Raw genomic sequence first — 18,445 nt, 5'->3', positions numbered from 1 at the left:
TTTTTGTATTAGACCCGTCGTCCATTTATTTGTAAGTCAATGTCTGTTCATTTCAAATTTCAGACAATGTTTGATTCGGAATAGACAAAGTAGCTTTACCTAAACTTCTAAGAAGTAATCCCGGAAAAATCCCGGAATGATTAATAATAAGACACGAACTTTAAACAAAATAGTTACCTATACTTTTATTTTTATTGAATATCGTGATGTATTTAATACAATGAGATTCATCTATTTTTCGTGTAAATAAATACCTCTCTATGGAATTGTTCTTTATATTTATTCGATCTTCACGTCATAACAAAATACTCATAATTTTTGCTTTCACAACTTTTCATCTAAATATACTATCGTAGTAACATAACAGCAAAACATCACACTCGTAAAATAGGTTTAGTGGGAGGTATTATCTACCCTACGTGTATCTGACTCCGATCACAATTAATAAGCTAATAATTTTATTAATATCTACATCTCTAATTATTAGTTGATTTCATTTTTGAATACTTAATTGACCAATTGTAATTTCTACACGGTCCAATTCGATAACAAATTCAAGAGCTTGGTTAGAGGATTTGTAGGCATTGGATTTATTGTAGATACAGACGGCGTAATCCACAACGGATTACTTTGATGGACTATTGTCTCGCCCCTTGACAGGGGAGAACGAGCACAACCCCCGTACACGGAGGAGCAGGAACAAGTAAACTAGCGAGGTTATTACGCTCGCCTACTACAAGCATGACAAATCGAAAATTGTTTTTCTTTCGACACACGTAAACGAAACTCGGAAAAGACAATAGTCAAGACTATTCACTAAAACCTGTTCTACGAGTATGCAAAATTAGTTCCATGTATGAACAGCAGTTTTTTTGTAAAACAGACTATGATGTTAATCGACGACGTTAGGCTTAATTTACATTATCGTGGAACGAAATGTAAAAGAATTTTTCTAACGAAAGTGTACGTAGTATTCTGATATAATAACATAGTACTAATAACATTTTTTAGGGCAATTGGTAACGTACAAACTAAATACGAGCCAAGAAACAAATTCTCGCGCATTCTCGGGAATTCTCACAGCAGTGCCAATCCACCGGAAGTGACGCGAAGAATAGCGCAAGGCGACGTAAAGCGTCTAGGAAACAGTATAGAATTATCAAAAGTATTATATATGAGTTTATGCATTATATATTTTAACATTCCAAAGTTTAGTTGCCATACCGTCTGGCACGGTTTGCTGGAAGACGTTGGTTCGAATCCAGCCGGTTCGAAAGAATGTTTTTCTTAGTGTCCGATCTTTGTGTTAATAATTATTACAAACTAGAGGAGTACTTTCACATAAAAAATAATTGAACATCATGGTGGTGAAACATCGTCACATTCAATAAATTTAACCTTTTGATCGCCACTGACAAAAACTAGTTTTGTTTCCTAGACGCCAAGTCTAGTGATGTGACATCTTATGAATTTTAACCTTACATTAATTCAATTCTCCTAAGTCAAAGCAAAACATAACGGAACACAAAATGCAACATACTTAACTAGAATATACAAATAACACATGGTTTCATTGACGCTTTAAAGCGTCTGTGGCGGTCAAAATGTTAAAAATTACAATTATTAAATCGACATCTCTAGTCAGCTGCTGGTAGCTGTAAAGGTACCTGGCAGAGTGAAGAAAAGCTTTCATAGCTTTCTCACAGATGGCGCTACGGTAAAAAGTCGTTAAAAACAAAAACTAGATATTCAACAAGCACATACAAAAATTCGTAAGGTCCGCTAGTTCGTTCCGTGGCTTAGTTGACATAGCGTTGGAACGGTTGACTGGAAGACGTTGCTTCGAATCCAGCCGGTTCGAACGATTTTTTTCTTAGGGCTTAATCTATGTATTAATAATTATTCCAGAGTTTCTAAGTGAGATAATGCAGATATAATAACCAATTAAAATATGCACATAAGGTATAATAAAAGCTTAAACACTAGAAACTAAAACTAGAACTAAATTAGAATGAAATTAGGTCCCCGCGGCAAGGTGCCCAAGATGCTGGCAACATTACCCCTTTGTATAGCTATGCTAATGAGCTGGGCAAGTCTATAACCCATCAAACACTGCATCTACAATAAATCCAATACCTACAAATTCTCCAAACAAAAACTCTTGTATTTGTTATAGAAATGTACCATGTAGAAGTTAGAACTGCTCAATGAAGTCTAAAAACAAAATGATGTAACCAAATATTTAGAGTCTATTAATAAATCTTTGCAAAATTTTTCATTTTATCATTTCTTTCATAAATTTTCTTTTTTTGTTCTTCTTTCTTTTCTCTTCTTCTTCTACTGCTTCACGAATAATCAAAATTAAAACAAAATCCAAGTCTACAATGCTTGTCATATAAAACTACAGCCTCAAGGCGTAGCCGTGAGAATTCTCGAGCATTCTCGTGAATTCGCGCGCCCTCTCGCGCAACGAGGCAAAATTGAAGCTTCCGTTCTATTCTGTCCCGCGGCAATGTAAACTGAACCTTACCCGTTTGTCTAGTAAATGTTTATTCACTTCAGCCTTGAACAATTCGAACTTGACTACAACACAGGTATAGCGTGCTTGCATTGAGGATTTTTAATATTACATCACAAAAACACGCTGAATTTGATTTGTTCTGTGCAAATATAGGCACAGTCAGGCGGGAAATAACCACACATAACGTGATTGGCGATGATGCACTAAGTTTTGTATATTTGTCTACAATTATTATGTTTTTGTGTATTTGTTTTTTATCAATTTTTTTCTTTGTTTTTGTAAGCAATTTTGTAATCACTTCATGTTGTTTGCTAAAGGGATTACCTACTCATATTTAAGTATAACTATAATAGCATAATTAGACCGTTAATTTAACTAAAACGTATAAGATAAAATAAAAATCAATGTTATTGCAGGTTTTGAAGTAACTCTTAATGTGAATTTGGATTATTCCGGGTCCAACACTTTCTTTTACCAGTATTTTATTTAATATATAATATAGCTTTCATTCCACGTACAACGGTCCTGTGGAAGGTAGACACCACAGACATATTCTGCGAATGTTCCTAATGTACTATCAGCAAGTTGAATTGGAAATTGTAACTAACGCCGTCACTTGTTTTGTGAAAACCCTTTTTAATGAAAACGTTTATAATAAAAATGTGATAATAAACAAGATGCAGCTAGCCGCTTCTGACCACTGTTGCCTGCACACAAAAAGAACCGCAAATTCTCCCGAAGACGCGCGACTTATTTTTTAACTTGTATCTAATTTGTATGCTATACAATTGACACAAGATTCATTATGGTTACAGATATTCGCTTCTATTTCGTTCCGCTGTAATGTAAATTGAGCCTTAAGGTGGTGACGGGTCAGTTTTACTGATAGTACATCTTCGGCTTAATTTATAAATACATACTATCACGCTTGTACCATTGGTGTAAACGCAGACTATAGACGTCTACACACGTCCACCCGCAACATTTCTGACGAACCTCTTTCTCTTCTCCACGCACACCAGTCTTTTCATACACTCCTGTTGATTCTAGTTGTTATTATTAACTTGACCAATCCCTTTTCCACCATTTGCTTTTCACCGAACAACCTATTTTCCTAAGATTAACTTCTCAAACTACCATATCTTGTTACGACTCCACCAATGGGAATAAGCAACTAGGTTTTACAACATTCACCCCATCGCTTCTTAATTCAGCTCCGTAATAACAAAATGGACCGCTATTTCGGAGAAACTGGAGGTACTGGCGTTTGTTTCAAGTTTTATTTACACCCTCAATCATATTATTTTAAGGTATATATAGCCTTAACAATATCCTAAATAATCATTAAACATTATTGGTATTAAATTATAAGACCCTGTCTCCGGAAGCATGCAGACGATATAAAATAAAACTCTCCGTAATAACAAAATGGACCGCTATTGTACCCGTACGTAGTGCTATAAAAAACTCGAGTCCGGGAGTCTGTTTAGGAATATAGTCTAATTCATAGGACTCGACTCATACAGACAGACTCCACTGCTCTAGGTATTACGAGCCTATCGAGTTTCCGAATAGGTTCGACGTTAGTGCTCGAGTCCATTTATGTGACGAGTCACGCTCGAGTCAAGCTTCAGCCTGGTAAATACCTATTGAGCTGTGTTGTGGTGTGTTAAGCTGTAGTATAATTACTGTGGGTATCTTCTTACCTTGTTTTTTTTAAATCTCCATATTGGGTTTTTGTTCTTTATTTAATTCGTAAGCTTGTCGTACTCGGAACTTTATAGAGTAGAAGTCAGCTCGAGTCGAGTTTTCGAAATTTTTTAAGCTTACGACTAGATATCGAGTTCTTAGGTTTTCGCGATTGTTACACATAGGAAATGAAACTATTTTTCCGGATTTAAATCGCGTATATTTGTTTTTTCAAACAAACCGACATTTCAATCAACAGTCAACCGTGACCATGGGACCTGTAAAGGGCCCGAAACGTCGGTTTGTTTGAAAAAACAAATATACGCGATTTAAATCCGGAAAAATAGTTTCATTTCCTTACGACTAGAGTTGTTTTTAGAACTGAGTCCGTGCTACGATGACTGTCACACCGAGTCGTGTAAAAATTGAGTCGAGTTTATAAATGTAGACTCCTGGACTCGAGTTTTTTACAACACTGATTGTACACGTAGTAAAACAAATTAAGCAATAATGGGTTTTTTCCGACGCAGCCCAGACGTGGACACTCACGAACTGCTAGTCCACCAGTTAAAAATCGCTCAGCAAGCTATACAGGAGCTATGCTCGGAGATTCTCTGAAGGACAAAGTACGAAACGAGGTTATCCCACAGAGAACCAAGGTCGGCGACATACCCGGTACAGTAAACAAGCTGAAGTGGCAGAGGGCTGGCCATATTGCTCGAAAAAACAAATATATGCGATTTTACACTTACGACTTTTATTACTTTTAAAGAGCTGGACTTAATGTAAATATATAAAAATCAGAACAGCTATCTTTTACGAAGGGTCAAATACACAAACGGTTGTATACAAGGAACCTTTCCCTCGGGTCAAAATCTATAACATTAAAACAGTTTACATATTCTAACGTTATTCTAATTCAGATTGAAAACGTTCTTTGGTAAGAATACAACAAATGCGACAGGAGTGAGCGGAAATTGTGTGTCAGAAACTTTGCGCACAGAAGTCTATAGTCTCCACCTACCCCAATAAGAGACAGACGACAATAATATGCAAGTACATATATACAAAATAAACGTAAATGTAGGTGTAATTAGGGTTAAAGTGTCTATAAAATGATGGAAGGAACAACTCGTGCGCCTGTTGATAAGAGACACGACTGTCCATGGAATTCTGAGTCGCAAAGGTCTGAGGCACACTGCCGCTGCGCCTATCACCCTGAGATATCGGTTGAAAACTCCCATGTGCCTGCAATTTCACCAGCACCCTTACCCTTCAAAACTGGAACGCAGTAAATGGTCATATTACATTGATGTTCAATTACATCTGTAAAAACTTTATACGTAGAATAAACATGCATTGTTTTTTTAAATACATTCTTACACAAGACAATGATATAGCCCATGTAATCTTGTTATGTACACACATCTTAGTAAGTTTTTGCTATGATATCTCGGTCTACCAAGGACGGTCATTGACTTACACACATATACATAATACACTACTGTATAGGATTATATATACTCTACGTGTAGATATCGTAGCGGTAGTTTTTGTCGCGATTATAGAGAGACTTAATTATTTTGACTGCAGCAATTTTTCGGAAATATTATAACAATGCCACTTCTAACCAAACATGATTATACAATACATAATAATAAGCTTTACTGGCACTTATTACTTACCTATTTACACTATATGTAAACTAGTTTGCAAAAACGCAGTATTAAAAAGCAGTATACAAAAACACAGTATGCAAAAAACAACGTATCCAAAAACGCAGTATGGAAAAACTCCAAATGCAAAAACGTCACTTTGCAAATTCCTAACGACGCTAACCAGTATTGTTACACTTAACAACTACATTCCAGAACATTTTGCAAATAACCAATTTTTGTTAACTTAAAAAGAAAAAAAGATGAAAAGCAAGATATGGCGGTCTACGTGGTAGTTTCACAACAATAAGTATTGGAATATATTTCTAATGGGTCAATTTACTACACCTGCCGTAATAAAATCGACCAAACCACAATATAATAGCGGATCACGTGAAACGACGCGGTTTCTATTACCGTACACCAATATATCTGGATAGATGCCACTTATACGGGTCGAATACAGACACACTAGCTCATGATACGCTTCTGCATCGCGACAGTTATTGTCCCTTAGAAGGAATAAACATTTACGTCATATAAAATAGGAATTTATTGTTTCTGTATTTGCATAAAGACCATAATTACTTTATAAATTATAAGTACAAACATAATACTCGTATAAAACACGCTAAGAATATGCGTTTAATACGTTTTTACATTGCTTCAAATTATTTCAATTATTAAGTTAGTTAATTCAAGTTATTTTAATTTTAATATTCATCATTCGTCGTCATTAGCGTATTTATAAGCGAGGCGAAGGTTTAGGCCATAGTCCTCCAAGCTGACTCAACGCGGGTTAGGACTCACGTTTTCTGAGGGTTGTGAACCTTTGATAGTAAGAATATCGTATACTGTTCTATTTAGTTCAGTTGATATTAAAAAACATTATTGTTATATATAAAGTACTTATTGAATTCAGGATATAGTGACTCAGATGGATAAATTACGGAACAGTGTGATAAGAGAGCGTTGCGGCGTGGAAGAAGATATAGTGACAAAGGTAGAGAAAGGAATGCTTAGATGGTTCGGACATGTAGAGAGAATGAATGAAAGAAGAGTGACGAAACAGATTTATAAGGCGAGTGTGAGCGGGCAAGTTGGTATGGGCCGACCAAGGAGAACTTATCATGACCAAATTGAGGCCATCCTAAAGAAGGGCCAGGTCAAGAGTACCCTTAACCGACGAGCGTGTATGAAAGCATTGATGCGTGTTGATGAGGCGAAAGATGTGTGTCAGGACCGTAGCAAGTGGAAGACTGTTGTCTCTGCCTACCCCGATGGGAAAAAGGCGTGAAGTGTATGTATGTATGTATGTATTGAATTCAGCGGTTTTTTTTGTAGAATTTCGAGATAAGTTGTGTTTCGTATTCTATCGTGAAAATTTCTAGGAACCGTATTTTCACACCGTATACTAATCAGTGTATATCCTAAACTTTACTATATATTTTTTCCAAACTGATTGATTTAACACTTTCATTGTTGTGCAGAATCAATCTAAGCCATCGGAGGTCGTATAGACTCTTAATACGTTTCAATGTTTCCCATATTCATTATAACTTTGTAAAAATAAGCTCGTCAATTCACCTACCTACAAACCAGTTCTTTAGTTTGCGATTAAAATTACATAATAATAATAATGCATACACTCAACCACACTTGTGACTTAATAAAATAGACTGCTTCCGTGCCGTGCCGTGCGTGCAGTTGTATTTATGTTGTATGATTTGATGATCTCAATTACAAAACAAACAGCTTGTACTGTTGATGCTGGCGCTGGATGAGGAGGTCCCAGGTTCAATTCCCGGTAGTACCAATTTGCGAAATGAACTTTTCTAAATTGACTCTGGTCTAAGTATTCTGAATAGTGGTTAACCGGTGTAATCGGTCAGACATTGACATGTCTGACACATTATGTATACAAATAATCTCAGTACAGAGTACTAAAAAAACCGACCTCAAAAGTACGTGGAATTACGTCTATTTGCTAAGTTTCATTGAAATATCCCCTAGTTCGCCACTATACAGGACTTGACACTGGAGATAATAAAAATAGGTTCTCACTACGACACTACTCAAAGTATATCGAGAGAAAAACGACTTGAATTGGAGAAATAGCAAAATCAACTAAATAATTGCTAAAAGTAATTGCTCCTAAATTAAAATTAGGCGCTATTTATAAAAATGAATCTTCATGCGTGAACTGCCACCCTTTGAGGTGGATGATTTTCTTCAAAATGAAATGGGACCACTATGGAAGTACCCCCTTTCCAATAAAAAAAGAATCATGAAAATCGGTTCACAAATACCGGAGTTATCGCGTAACATACATACAAAAAAAAGAACAAACAGTCGAATTGAGAACCTCCTCCTTTTTTGAAGTCGGTTAAAAAGATACCAAATATTTTCAAAATACCTTTCACGTGCTGGCGGCGGCGCTTTACAATCTTCTTAATTAGACGAGTGAAAGGTAGAACTTTTTTGTGCTGTTGATTGTACTTATTTGCTTTATATTTTCTTCGATATTTTATCCCAACTAAAATTTACAATCAATGGCTCTTTTCATTTCCTTTTAATAATACGTAAACACAAACTACGAATACGCAGCGTTTGTTTATCAAGTGTGTATTCAAGTTTATCATTATATAAGACCCAATAGCATTTCCTATTCATTTAATAATATACTGCTATTTACTCACACATACGGGTTTCACGTTTCAAAAAGAAAACATCGTAATGAAGGTTCACAACCCTTAAAAAACTTAAATAGACTGCAGGGTGTCCCTGCCCACTCCTAAGAAAAGACCTGTGGTCTGCAGTAGGACATATTCTTTTATGATAGATTAGTTGCGGTGCCACTCAGAGCTTTAAATCGCAATGATCTGAGGAACACTGCTACTGCGCCTGACACCTTAGACATAAGTTGACAAGTCCCATTCGCCTGTAATTTCATCGCGCTCACGCACGGATGCCGCGCGGAAACCGCGTTGCCGCCGCGCAGCGACCGCGTGCATCTAACTGTCATAGCAAAATACACTCTATTTGTTTAACTTAAATGATAATCCCGGGCGCGTGGGCCAGGCTGGCTTGTCTTTGGTCTACGCGACGACCGCGCGGCGGCCGAGCAGTTGTATTATTCAGAGGAATTTAAATTTTGTTGCCTAGTAAATAGAATTCAGATTAGCCATTAATGTGCGTGAAAGCGTGACAACTGGGCGGTCTTTTCCGAAAACTTTCGCGTCGCGTAACATAGTAATGTGAACATTACTGCTTGGCGGCAGAAATAGGTAAGGTGGCAGTACTTCCCTGGACGAACTCTTTCACAAGGAGCTTTACTACTAGTAAAAATAGAGGAGAGACCTATGGTCTGCAGTAGGAGGATGACTTAACAAGAATGTTAAATGGACTTGCTCTTACTTCTAACCTAGTTTTGGAACAAAGATAGGGTCTACAATGGAACGAGCTCGCCCAAAGGATACCTAATCACTCGTACATTAAAGATACGAAGGTTATATGTATTCGGAAACACAGTCGCAGGCAGTGAATTCTATTCCTGGGTAGTGCGCATAGTAAAGAATGACGAAAAGCGCTTTGTACGCCTGAAGGGAATATCGACCAAGTAGTAATGGTATCCCGCCGTACGTCGATTTAACTGCCTCCGTAGCCGAACGGTTACCATACTGATCGGCCACGCAGAGGTCCCGGGTCCCACATTTATTTCTCTCGTGAGTTTTGGTTTAATTTGTGGTTGTCTATGCGTGTATCCATGGCACCCGCGACACAGAGTTTCCCTAGTGCGGGACTATAAGTGTGAGCGTTATTATTAAATAATGGGTTGGTGAGATACCTAAACTATATTCGAAAAATACATAAAAAGTCTGTCTTTATTGAAGACGGAGTAAAATGACAATTGCAGGGTTGCCAGTTTTTATAAAATTTTATATAGTCATGTAGTTGTTGACGACAGTTTTATCGATGAATTATGAAAGAATGTAAAATTTTGCTAATAATGTCATAATTGTTAACGTGACGTTCTAATGATTGCTAATTGCGTTCTTGCCTCCTTTATTGTTATTTTGATAGTCAGAATCGAAATGAATTTTCATTCATACACATTTTAATAAGAACAGGAAAATTTAATTGAATTAAAATGAAAAAAAATATGTCACCAATTTGTATTTTTAATAGAATTAAGTCTAAATGCATGATATGTATGAACGTACAAAAAAAGACACTTAAAAGAACTGCCGAGCAGTTGGACGAATAATGTGCCGTTGATGATTGTAATCAAACAAGTTAGGCTATTTATTGCACAACCGTGACCAACATTCAGTCGATAGTCGATAGAATATTTATCGACAGCCATCACTAGCTGCTCGCAAGCGGGCAACACTTTCGCGGAATGAACTGTCATTTTACTCCATCTTCAAAAAGATAGACTATAGCTAAACCGTCATCACTACTCCACAACATAACATCACAGTGTAAAGAAATCTATCTCTATAATTCCCACCCACACGGCAGTGATAAAGTGATTATTTATTTTTTTATCTTTGTCTACCATGGACTCAATTATCTATGCAGCTAGCCGTATCACAATGCGAGTTAACAAACTTAATGATAGTTGTACAGAGTAGCAATTTAGCGGCTCTGGAAGTTTGTTATTTGCATTCCAACGTGTATAGTAGGCCACACCTTAAGAGTGTATCTAAAGTCTCCAAATTCATTATTGAAAATTGCACCTTATGGCATTTATGTAACGTTCAAATTGCAGGAACAACTTCACGCGCTGCTGAATATACAATCGACTTAAAAAATTGTTGATCGTCCAGGGATTTTCGTAATAACTTACACCAATAATGAGAAATCTCTGTAAGTATAAGGTTACACAAAATGTAGATCGTCAACAATTTTTGAGTCAACTGAACAACATCTAAAAATTACAAAAACAAATACTTTGTTTAGTCATATAATTGGAGATAATAACTTAAGTCCGGCACTTAGTAATTAGACTAAAATACATTAATGGCTTAAGTATCAGAACTACTCCTAGGTAGCCCTGAGGCTATATTAAATTAAGTAAATTGTTTTCCGCGCCCTTACATCTAATACTTTACATATAGCCTCAGTATACACGAGGAAAGCATTTTATACCTGAGTTTACTTACCTCCTAGACTGACTAATGTTGAAACTCAATAATAAACTTATTTGTGTAGTTGAAACACCGCGTAATTGTTTCTCTGTGTCCGTAACAGAGGTGCGCCCACGCATGCCACACTCTATGATTTGTGGCGACGGTCCAATATTATCATAAATTTACAAACTGTTAGGGATGGAACCTGTATACGATGACCATTCGGTTTTGTTCTCAGTCGGTATTTTTTAACTTTTTAGACCTTAAAACGCATTGTTTCTTTCAACATTGACGTTTGACGTTTTAAAACAATATAGGACCAAGGGTACTCCCTTGACAGACAACATTTCAATAATTTCAGCGCTGTTTATTAACACCGTCGAACTTTCAACTACATTCTAAAACTACAAATTTCGTCTGTTGGTATTTAACAAAAAAATAAACCGAAGACTGCGCTCATAATTTGTCACAAACCTACTTATAGAATTATAAAGAATTCAGAGACATATTTAGAACTTTATTAGCCGTTAAAATCTTTTTAAATCTCTTTATGTGCGACTCTACATGGATTTCACGCCCCCGCTCAATTAAAAGCGGGCGGTTAAGAAACTTGCTCAGATTAATCAATTGATTAATTTGTAAATTAATCATATTAAGTTAGTAACAGGTCGTCAAATTTGCAACTTGTGTCGTGATTGACTTTTGAAGTTGATTACTTTGAGGTGAAGACAACGCATCTCTATACCAAATTCAAATATATTTACACGAATGAATGGATATAATTCTTTTTTGTTGGCAATTATCGTCGACCCCTATTGGCTCATCGGAATCACATAATAAAAACACTTCCTTTTTAAAATACGCTATTTTCTTATTCATAATAACAATAAAGTAGAACATACAAATAATTCAAATGACCATATTAAAATATTGCAGCAGGTCTAAGACATCGAGTATGTAACCAGTAATATGTGACCAGCCCGAATTGGAAACAAATCATGGGTGTCGTCAATTGTTTCACTTCAAATCGACACGTTTAACTTGAGCTTTGCTATAATTGACGAAATTTAAAAAATTACATATTTAATATTTAATTACCGATGAAATGTGATTCCGTTTGTTTTGTAATTAGATGTTTTGCTGTTTTTCCCACACCACTGAATGGAACAGCAAGATATTATCTTTATTACAATAAATGAAAAATTTTTTGGAATATACGGAGACGTACACACAGGTCAGTTGTTGGCTTTCTAATTTGTGATTTCAATGCAAACGAGAGTTAATATTTAAAAGTGATATAAGGCCCATTTGCCTGATGATGCCAAGGATGGCCCATATTTCGTTATATACTCGATGGTCTATTTCTAGTTATATACTCGATGGTCTAAGGTGGACTATTACAGACGTCTCTAATTAAGGACAGTCGGTAGAATGTAAGTATCCATCACACTTGTCTCCCACTGGGGTAGACATTGACGTAACGCGCCTCTACACTTTCGCATCTTCCACACGCGTCATTAAACACAATACCGCTTTATTCTTAGTACTCTTGACTTGATATTTTTAAGGACATCATAATTTAGCAGAAATAACTGTACACGTCAAGGTCTATGTGCGTATTAAGCCAAATATTTCAGAAGGTCTTTTTCCCTCCACGTTCGCTTTATATATTTGTTTCATTGTTCTAGTAACATCCATTATTTCCACATGAAATGACCAAATCATCGAACACTTGAGTGCACGAATGGAGCCCCCTCACGACGTCCATTCCTGTCTTGTACTCCTGGCGCACCCTGAGCAATAATCGACGATTAGCAACGATTAGATATCCTTTCAGCACGATGGCAAGTATTACAGTGCATGCAATCGATACGATAAATAGGGCTAGCCCTATTATGCTCCCGTAGATAATGCAATATCTCGCGCAAGTCGCGCCCTATAAGAGAAGAAGATCTAGAGATAGAAATGGGAATGCTTCCCATTTCTATCCTAGTCAGTACATGATTTGTCACATCGTAACGCTCTCTTAGGGAGTTACCGCATGTGAATAAGAATAAAACCGAAAAAAAACTCAGCAGATTTTGCAATTTACCAATAAAGTTTTGGCGAAAATACATGTCCCTGTAGAGTTCTACTACTTTAAACTTATTACATCACCATTCAGAAAGGAACTCCTTTAATTAGTGTTTTTCTTAAGCATTTCGTTTGTCAGTCTTAGCGTGCCAATCTAGACATGGCAATAATAAATGTGTGTATCTTTTCTATGCCGTATTTACTCTCTTAAACTAACATTTATGCCAAACACGCGTGTAATGGACATATAATTAAGTAAGCTTAGCTGAGATTTACAATTCTAACGTAAGTAGGAGCTATAACTTAGTTATTAACTTGGCCTATGAATGTAAAATTATTTGGCTTTTAACTGTCGTATAAACCTATAAGGATTAGGAGCGCGAATTACGACTTGATTATAATGCATTCAAGGCTTATTTCACATAGAATGTGCTAGTAGATATTACCAAGTAACTATTACTTTCAAACCTTAACAAAACCTTATATGATAATGAAAAAGATCACTAAGATACCTACAACTCAAAGACGGTTTACCGAAACTTTTTTTATGATATCAAAGAATGGAAGGATTAAATCGTCCACCTGGTGGTAAGCGACACACCTACCCATGACAGTCACTGAGGACTTTAAATCGTAAAGATCGGAGAGGCACAGGCTCCTTGTCAAAGAGTTCGTCCATGGAAGTACTTACACCTTCAACCCTTAAAACAGGAACGCAGTAATGCTCACAGTACTCCTTGATGATAGCAGAAATAGATAAGGAATACATCCCTGGAAGAACCCTGTCCCAAGGAGCCGTAGTGTATATGGCTCACCGATCGGACGATAAATGGATTAATACAGAAGGTGCTACAATAGCTTTTAAAGTCGATACTAAAAAAGAAAAGATTACTGTTCTTGTTTCTAGAGAAGCTGTTAACTTTTTAATATACATAGCAGTTAAAGTGATTACAAAGGTAGTTATTGAAAATAGATTTTAAAATTACGATGTCGTAAAGTCTAGATTTACAATCGACGGTAGCTGGTCGGATAATGGAAAGATTTTATGGACATTGATGTATTCTATTCTAAATTATAACAGAATGAAACTTAAAACCGAGGTAAAAAAGCCATTGATTCAACATTGTGTCGGAGTGAAAATGGCGAGTTTGACCGGAAATGATTTAGTCGGCCAAAATTTCATTTTTAATTTTCACTATGCATTTTATTTACCTTGATATTTTATAGAAAAGCTTACTGAAGAAATTGTATTGACTTTTCCGCGTGACTATGATTTCTCGTTGCCAATATCAATATAGGCTTTTGTCTTTCGCTATGTTTGCGTTCAGGAGATTCTTATACAGGAGAACGGAGATATTCATTCAAAGATTCAAAAATGAACATTTTTAATACATTGGAAAAAAAAAAACAAAAACCTGTCGTACCCTATAAGAATGATTTACTACCCTCGAAACTATCACTTAATTACTCTTTACGACCAATGATAAATCCCCACAATTTATTATCAATTACAATGTACTAGTATCCTCTCTAATAAATTCAGATGTGGCAATAAAATATTTATAACACCATTTTAATGATGTTATCGTGTTTTCTTACAATCTTTACACGGAATTAGAGTTTCGACACTGTTTTATGATTTTACTGCCGCGAGTTTTTGGTTGTTTATTTTTGAAATCCCTTTGTTTGTTTTGGCGTAGTTTTAAATCAAGTTCTTGTGTTCGATTTATTATATAGTGTGCTTTCGTTTTTAAACGTTTTGTTGGGGTGTGATATATTATTGCAAAATCCTTACCTGGTTCCGAATATCTTGCTTTTTCTTCAGTACTTTGCATTATACGCTTTTTGTTCTGAACGGAATCATATTGTTGTTGTTGTTTAAATATTTGTAAGTAAACCAGATACCAATTTTCCCACGCACTATCTTATTATGGAATACTGATAAGTGTCGTAAACATGGAGTGCCCCAGAAATTGTAGTTCATAACGTGATTACAAATCCTTTAGGGGGATTTTAGCCAAACAAAATTTTCACAAAGTAATGAATATCAAATATGGTTTTTCACAACATTATCCATAATCTCCCTTTCTTGATTTCGAAATACACGTTTCCGCCCAGCAACATATGGGAGATTATGGATTATAATATTATAATAAATGTATATGGGATCAGGATTGGTGTTTACTTTGCGAATTGTTGTAAATTTCACTAAAGCCACGCTTAATGCTCCTATTTGTTTAACACAAATGTTAAATCTCGCTCGTACTCGCCGCTTAGACTTTCGTAATCAATGCAAATCCCACCTTAATAGGTACCGCTTGCGTAAATTGTTGGTGCAAAGTTCGAATTAATGTGACCAAACATACCTTTGCATTCATTAGCGTCTCTAGCAGTGGCTCGTCCCCAGGGTCGGTCGAAGTGGAAGGGCTTGCATCTCTCGCAGTCACGGCCAGCGGTGTTGTGCTTGCAGTCGCACGACAGCTGCGTCACGCCGGCGCCCGAGCCGCCTTCCTCGGTCGACTTCATTGGGATGCATCGCGACGCGTGCCCGTTGCACTTGCACCGACCGCCCACCGCGAAATCGGACACGGCATAATGCTGCGTACCGGCAGCCGCTTGCTTTTTGCTATCCACCTCATCCCCCTCGTTTACCATGTGCAACCGATTGAACACCACCCTCACATCGGTAGCCGTCACCCAATCTTGCAGAACCGGCGACACATCGAAACTAGCTGCACTGGGGCGACCCTCGAGCGTGCTAAAAGCGAGTCGAGCGCCACCCGCACTATCCCCGGCTAATCTGTGCGAATCCGAGCACCTGGCCTCCTGCTCATTAGCAGCAGTCACGGTGGCTTTGTTCGGGCGCCCATACACTCTCCGGCACTGGCTCGAGTAAAATTGAAAAGGTTGCCATGTCACGCCGTAATCGGCACTCTTGTAAACGGCAACGGAGTCAGGCCGAGCAGCTTTCGGACAGAACTGTAAACTGACATAAGTCAGCTCGTACTTCTTCCCGAGGGATAGGGTGAGGGAAACGTTGTCCGGAGGGGAGTCGTAGGAGGCGGGAGGGAGAGCAGCGGATCGCCAGCAGGTGACGTCATGCGGGTTGTTCAAATCGGTGAGGTGGGTCGACGGATGGCGGCGATCGGATCTCGCGGCGTCGCAGACGCGGCAAGCATTTTCGACAGGTTGGTCGCCGGGAGGGTCGCAGAGGCGCTCGGGGCCGCGGCGGCCACAGACGGACGAGGCCAACACGGGAGCACCGAAGGCGGCGTTGACGAAGTCGGGGATGCAGCGACGCGGACGGCCATCCTCGTAACAAGGGTCGGGCGGTGCTGCGGCGGCGACCATCGACAGCACCGCGCACGCGAACACGGCCGCGGCGGCGCGGGCGGCTCGCGGCATATCGCGCTTCCACACTCACTCACAGCACTCGCGTAAAGTTTGTCCGGGCACGGAAGGAGAGCGGCGATGCGTCCGCTCGGATCGGAAACCACCGGCAGACTGGCGGGGCGCGGAGCTTCCAAGCTTGATGCCCGCGCCTACTGGGATACTTCTGTTTTCATTAGTGAAAGTTTGTTATGTTTTTTTTTTGAGGAAATTAGATTGGCCAATTTGTTTTCACATCAAAATTTAAATGGAATCCTCCTACTTGCCCTACGAGTACTTTTTGTTTACGCTTACTTATTAGCTTTCTCTCTTTTGTCTATTTAGTGCGGCGTCTTCAATATTTTGATTTTTTTGTGTTTGCTATCGGAACTTTGCTATTTATAGAAATGTCCGTAAATGACCAACTTGCGTTTGTTGTATTTATAATTTCCTTATATATAACATGACTTTATTTAAACGGGATCCTTCCAGTCGTGATTCTAACAATAAGAAATCGATTCCAAATGTGTACGGCACGCAGCGTGGTGTTTCGTGCGTCGCGCGCTTTTGTGCCGAGTGCAAGAATGCAGAACACTTTTGGTACCTGAACCACAAAATAGGCACCTTCATAATAATAAAATAGACTGTACAATCGACTCCGCGTCTCTGTGTCTGGAGTGTTCAATGGGAAACACATAAACGTCACATGTTACCATTATTACTTACTGTTTTTATAGGTGTCTCATTACATACGTTACTTTCTGTCACTATATTATTTTTGAAATTCATCATTCTCGTCATCCCATTAAACATCCCACAGCTGTGCACGGATCCCCTCTAAAGAGAGTGTTCAGGCCATTATGACTTCACAGACTGACCAGGGGTGGTAAATCTTTGCACCTGCAGTAGTGTTGTAACTTTAAAAACACATGTATTTTTTCACATTTTTGAAAAAAAAACATTTTGGTTTTGTGGCACCCGGGTTTTTTTTCTAAATTAAGTTTTTTTTTCTTCAGAAAAAGTAAAATGGAATAACTGAAACAAAATAGGACACTAACTTTTGTTTTAAAAATGTATATACGTGAATATATATATTAACTGCTTTAACTGCCTCTGTGGCCGAACGGTTACCATGCCGGACTGCCACGCAGAGGTCCCAGGTTCGATTCCCGGGCCGGGAGAAATGTTTGTATGGCCTACATTTATTTCTCTCGTGAGTTTGGGTGTAATTTGTGGTTGTCTGTGTGTGTCCATGGCACCCGCGACACAGGGTTTCCCTAGTGCGGGGCTATGTTGAGTGTGTGCGTTATTTATTTATTATTTATTTATATATGAAACATGTTTATTAAAATCAATTACCATGATAATTATAACAAAAATTTAATCTTCAATTGTGGTGTTACTAGTGTTACTATATTACAAGTGTTACCCACACTTGCAATGTCATCAAAATTTTCTGTGTCTACCGAATAATTTTATATAAGCGGCTTACTAATAATTCTATGTAAATGTTGCTATATAAAGGATATGTGCTATGTGGAAAAAATATTGATATCGCGCTTAGATAAATAAATAAGTAGTGTTTTTATCAGTAATCATCAAAGTAGCGATGCAACAGCAATCGATAGATTTAAAAAAAAAGGTAAAATGTTAGAATCCCTGCATTTTCCCCACAGCAGCGTTTATCCCACAAAATGACCAATTGAGTTGAAATTCCCTGCAATTTGGGGAATTCGCCACAAATTGACAACACTATGAGTGTTGCCCATTTATTTGGAGCAATTTATCTATGAAGAACAATATTAACAACAAAAAAGGAAATGTAGTAAAAAAAAATACAATTGTCATATTGTCATATTTTTATTTTCATAGTTTTAGAAAAAAACGTACTCCAGAAAAAAAAGGGTTTCTTTTCATGTTTTTGTCATTGTTTTTTTTTCACCTCAGAAAAAAAACGGTTTTTTAACAACACTAACCTGCAGGTTTTATCACGACATTTCCCT

The 18,445-nt window shown here is 37.6% G+C and overlaps 1 protein-coding gene across 2 annotated transcripts in view; it reads right to left on the bottom strand.

Moving 5' to 3' along the window:
• The window catches only part of LOC113236098 (netrin-B-like), a 236,702-nt gene extending 220,132 nt beyond the window's left edge, over positions 1 to 16,570 (bottom strand). For both annotated transcript variants that reach the window (XM_026472085.1, XM_026472086.1), the window contains exon 1: positions 15,440 to 16,570. In XM_026472085.1, the coding sequence (XP_026327870.1) occupies positions 15,440 to 16,478 (1,039 nt within the window). In that variant the 5' untranslated portion in view covers positions 16,479 to 16,570. The remainder of the gene's footprint in view (positions 1 to 15,439) is intronic.
• Positions 16,571 to 18,445: the final 1,875 nt, after the last annotated feature.

The sequence above is a fragment of the Hyposmocoma kahamanoa genome, unplaced genomic scaffold (genome assembly GCF_003589595.1).
Source record: "Hyposmocoma kahamanoa isolate Upper Pololo Valley unplaced genomic scaffold, ASM358959v1 89, whole genome shotgun sequence".
Classification (NCBI taxonomy): domain Eukaryota; kingdom Metazoa; phylum Arthropoda; class Insecta; order Lepidoptera; family Cosmopterigidae; genus Hyposmocoma; species Hyposmocoma kahamanoa.
The sequence above is the reverse complement of the archived record's forward strand: the minus strand, read 5'-3'. Positions and strand labels throughout refer to the sequence as shown.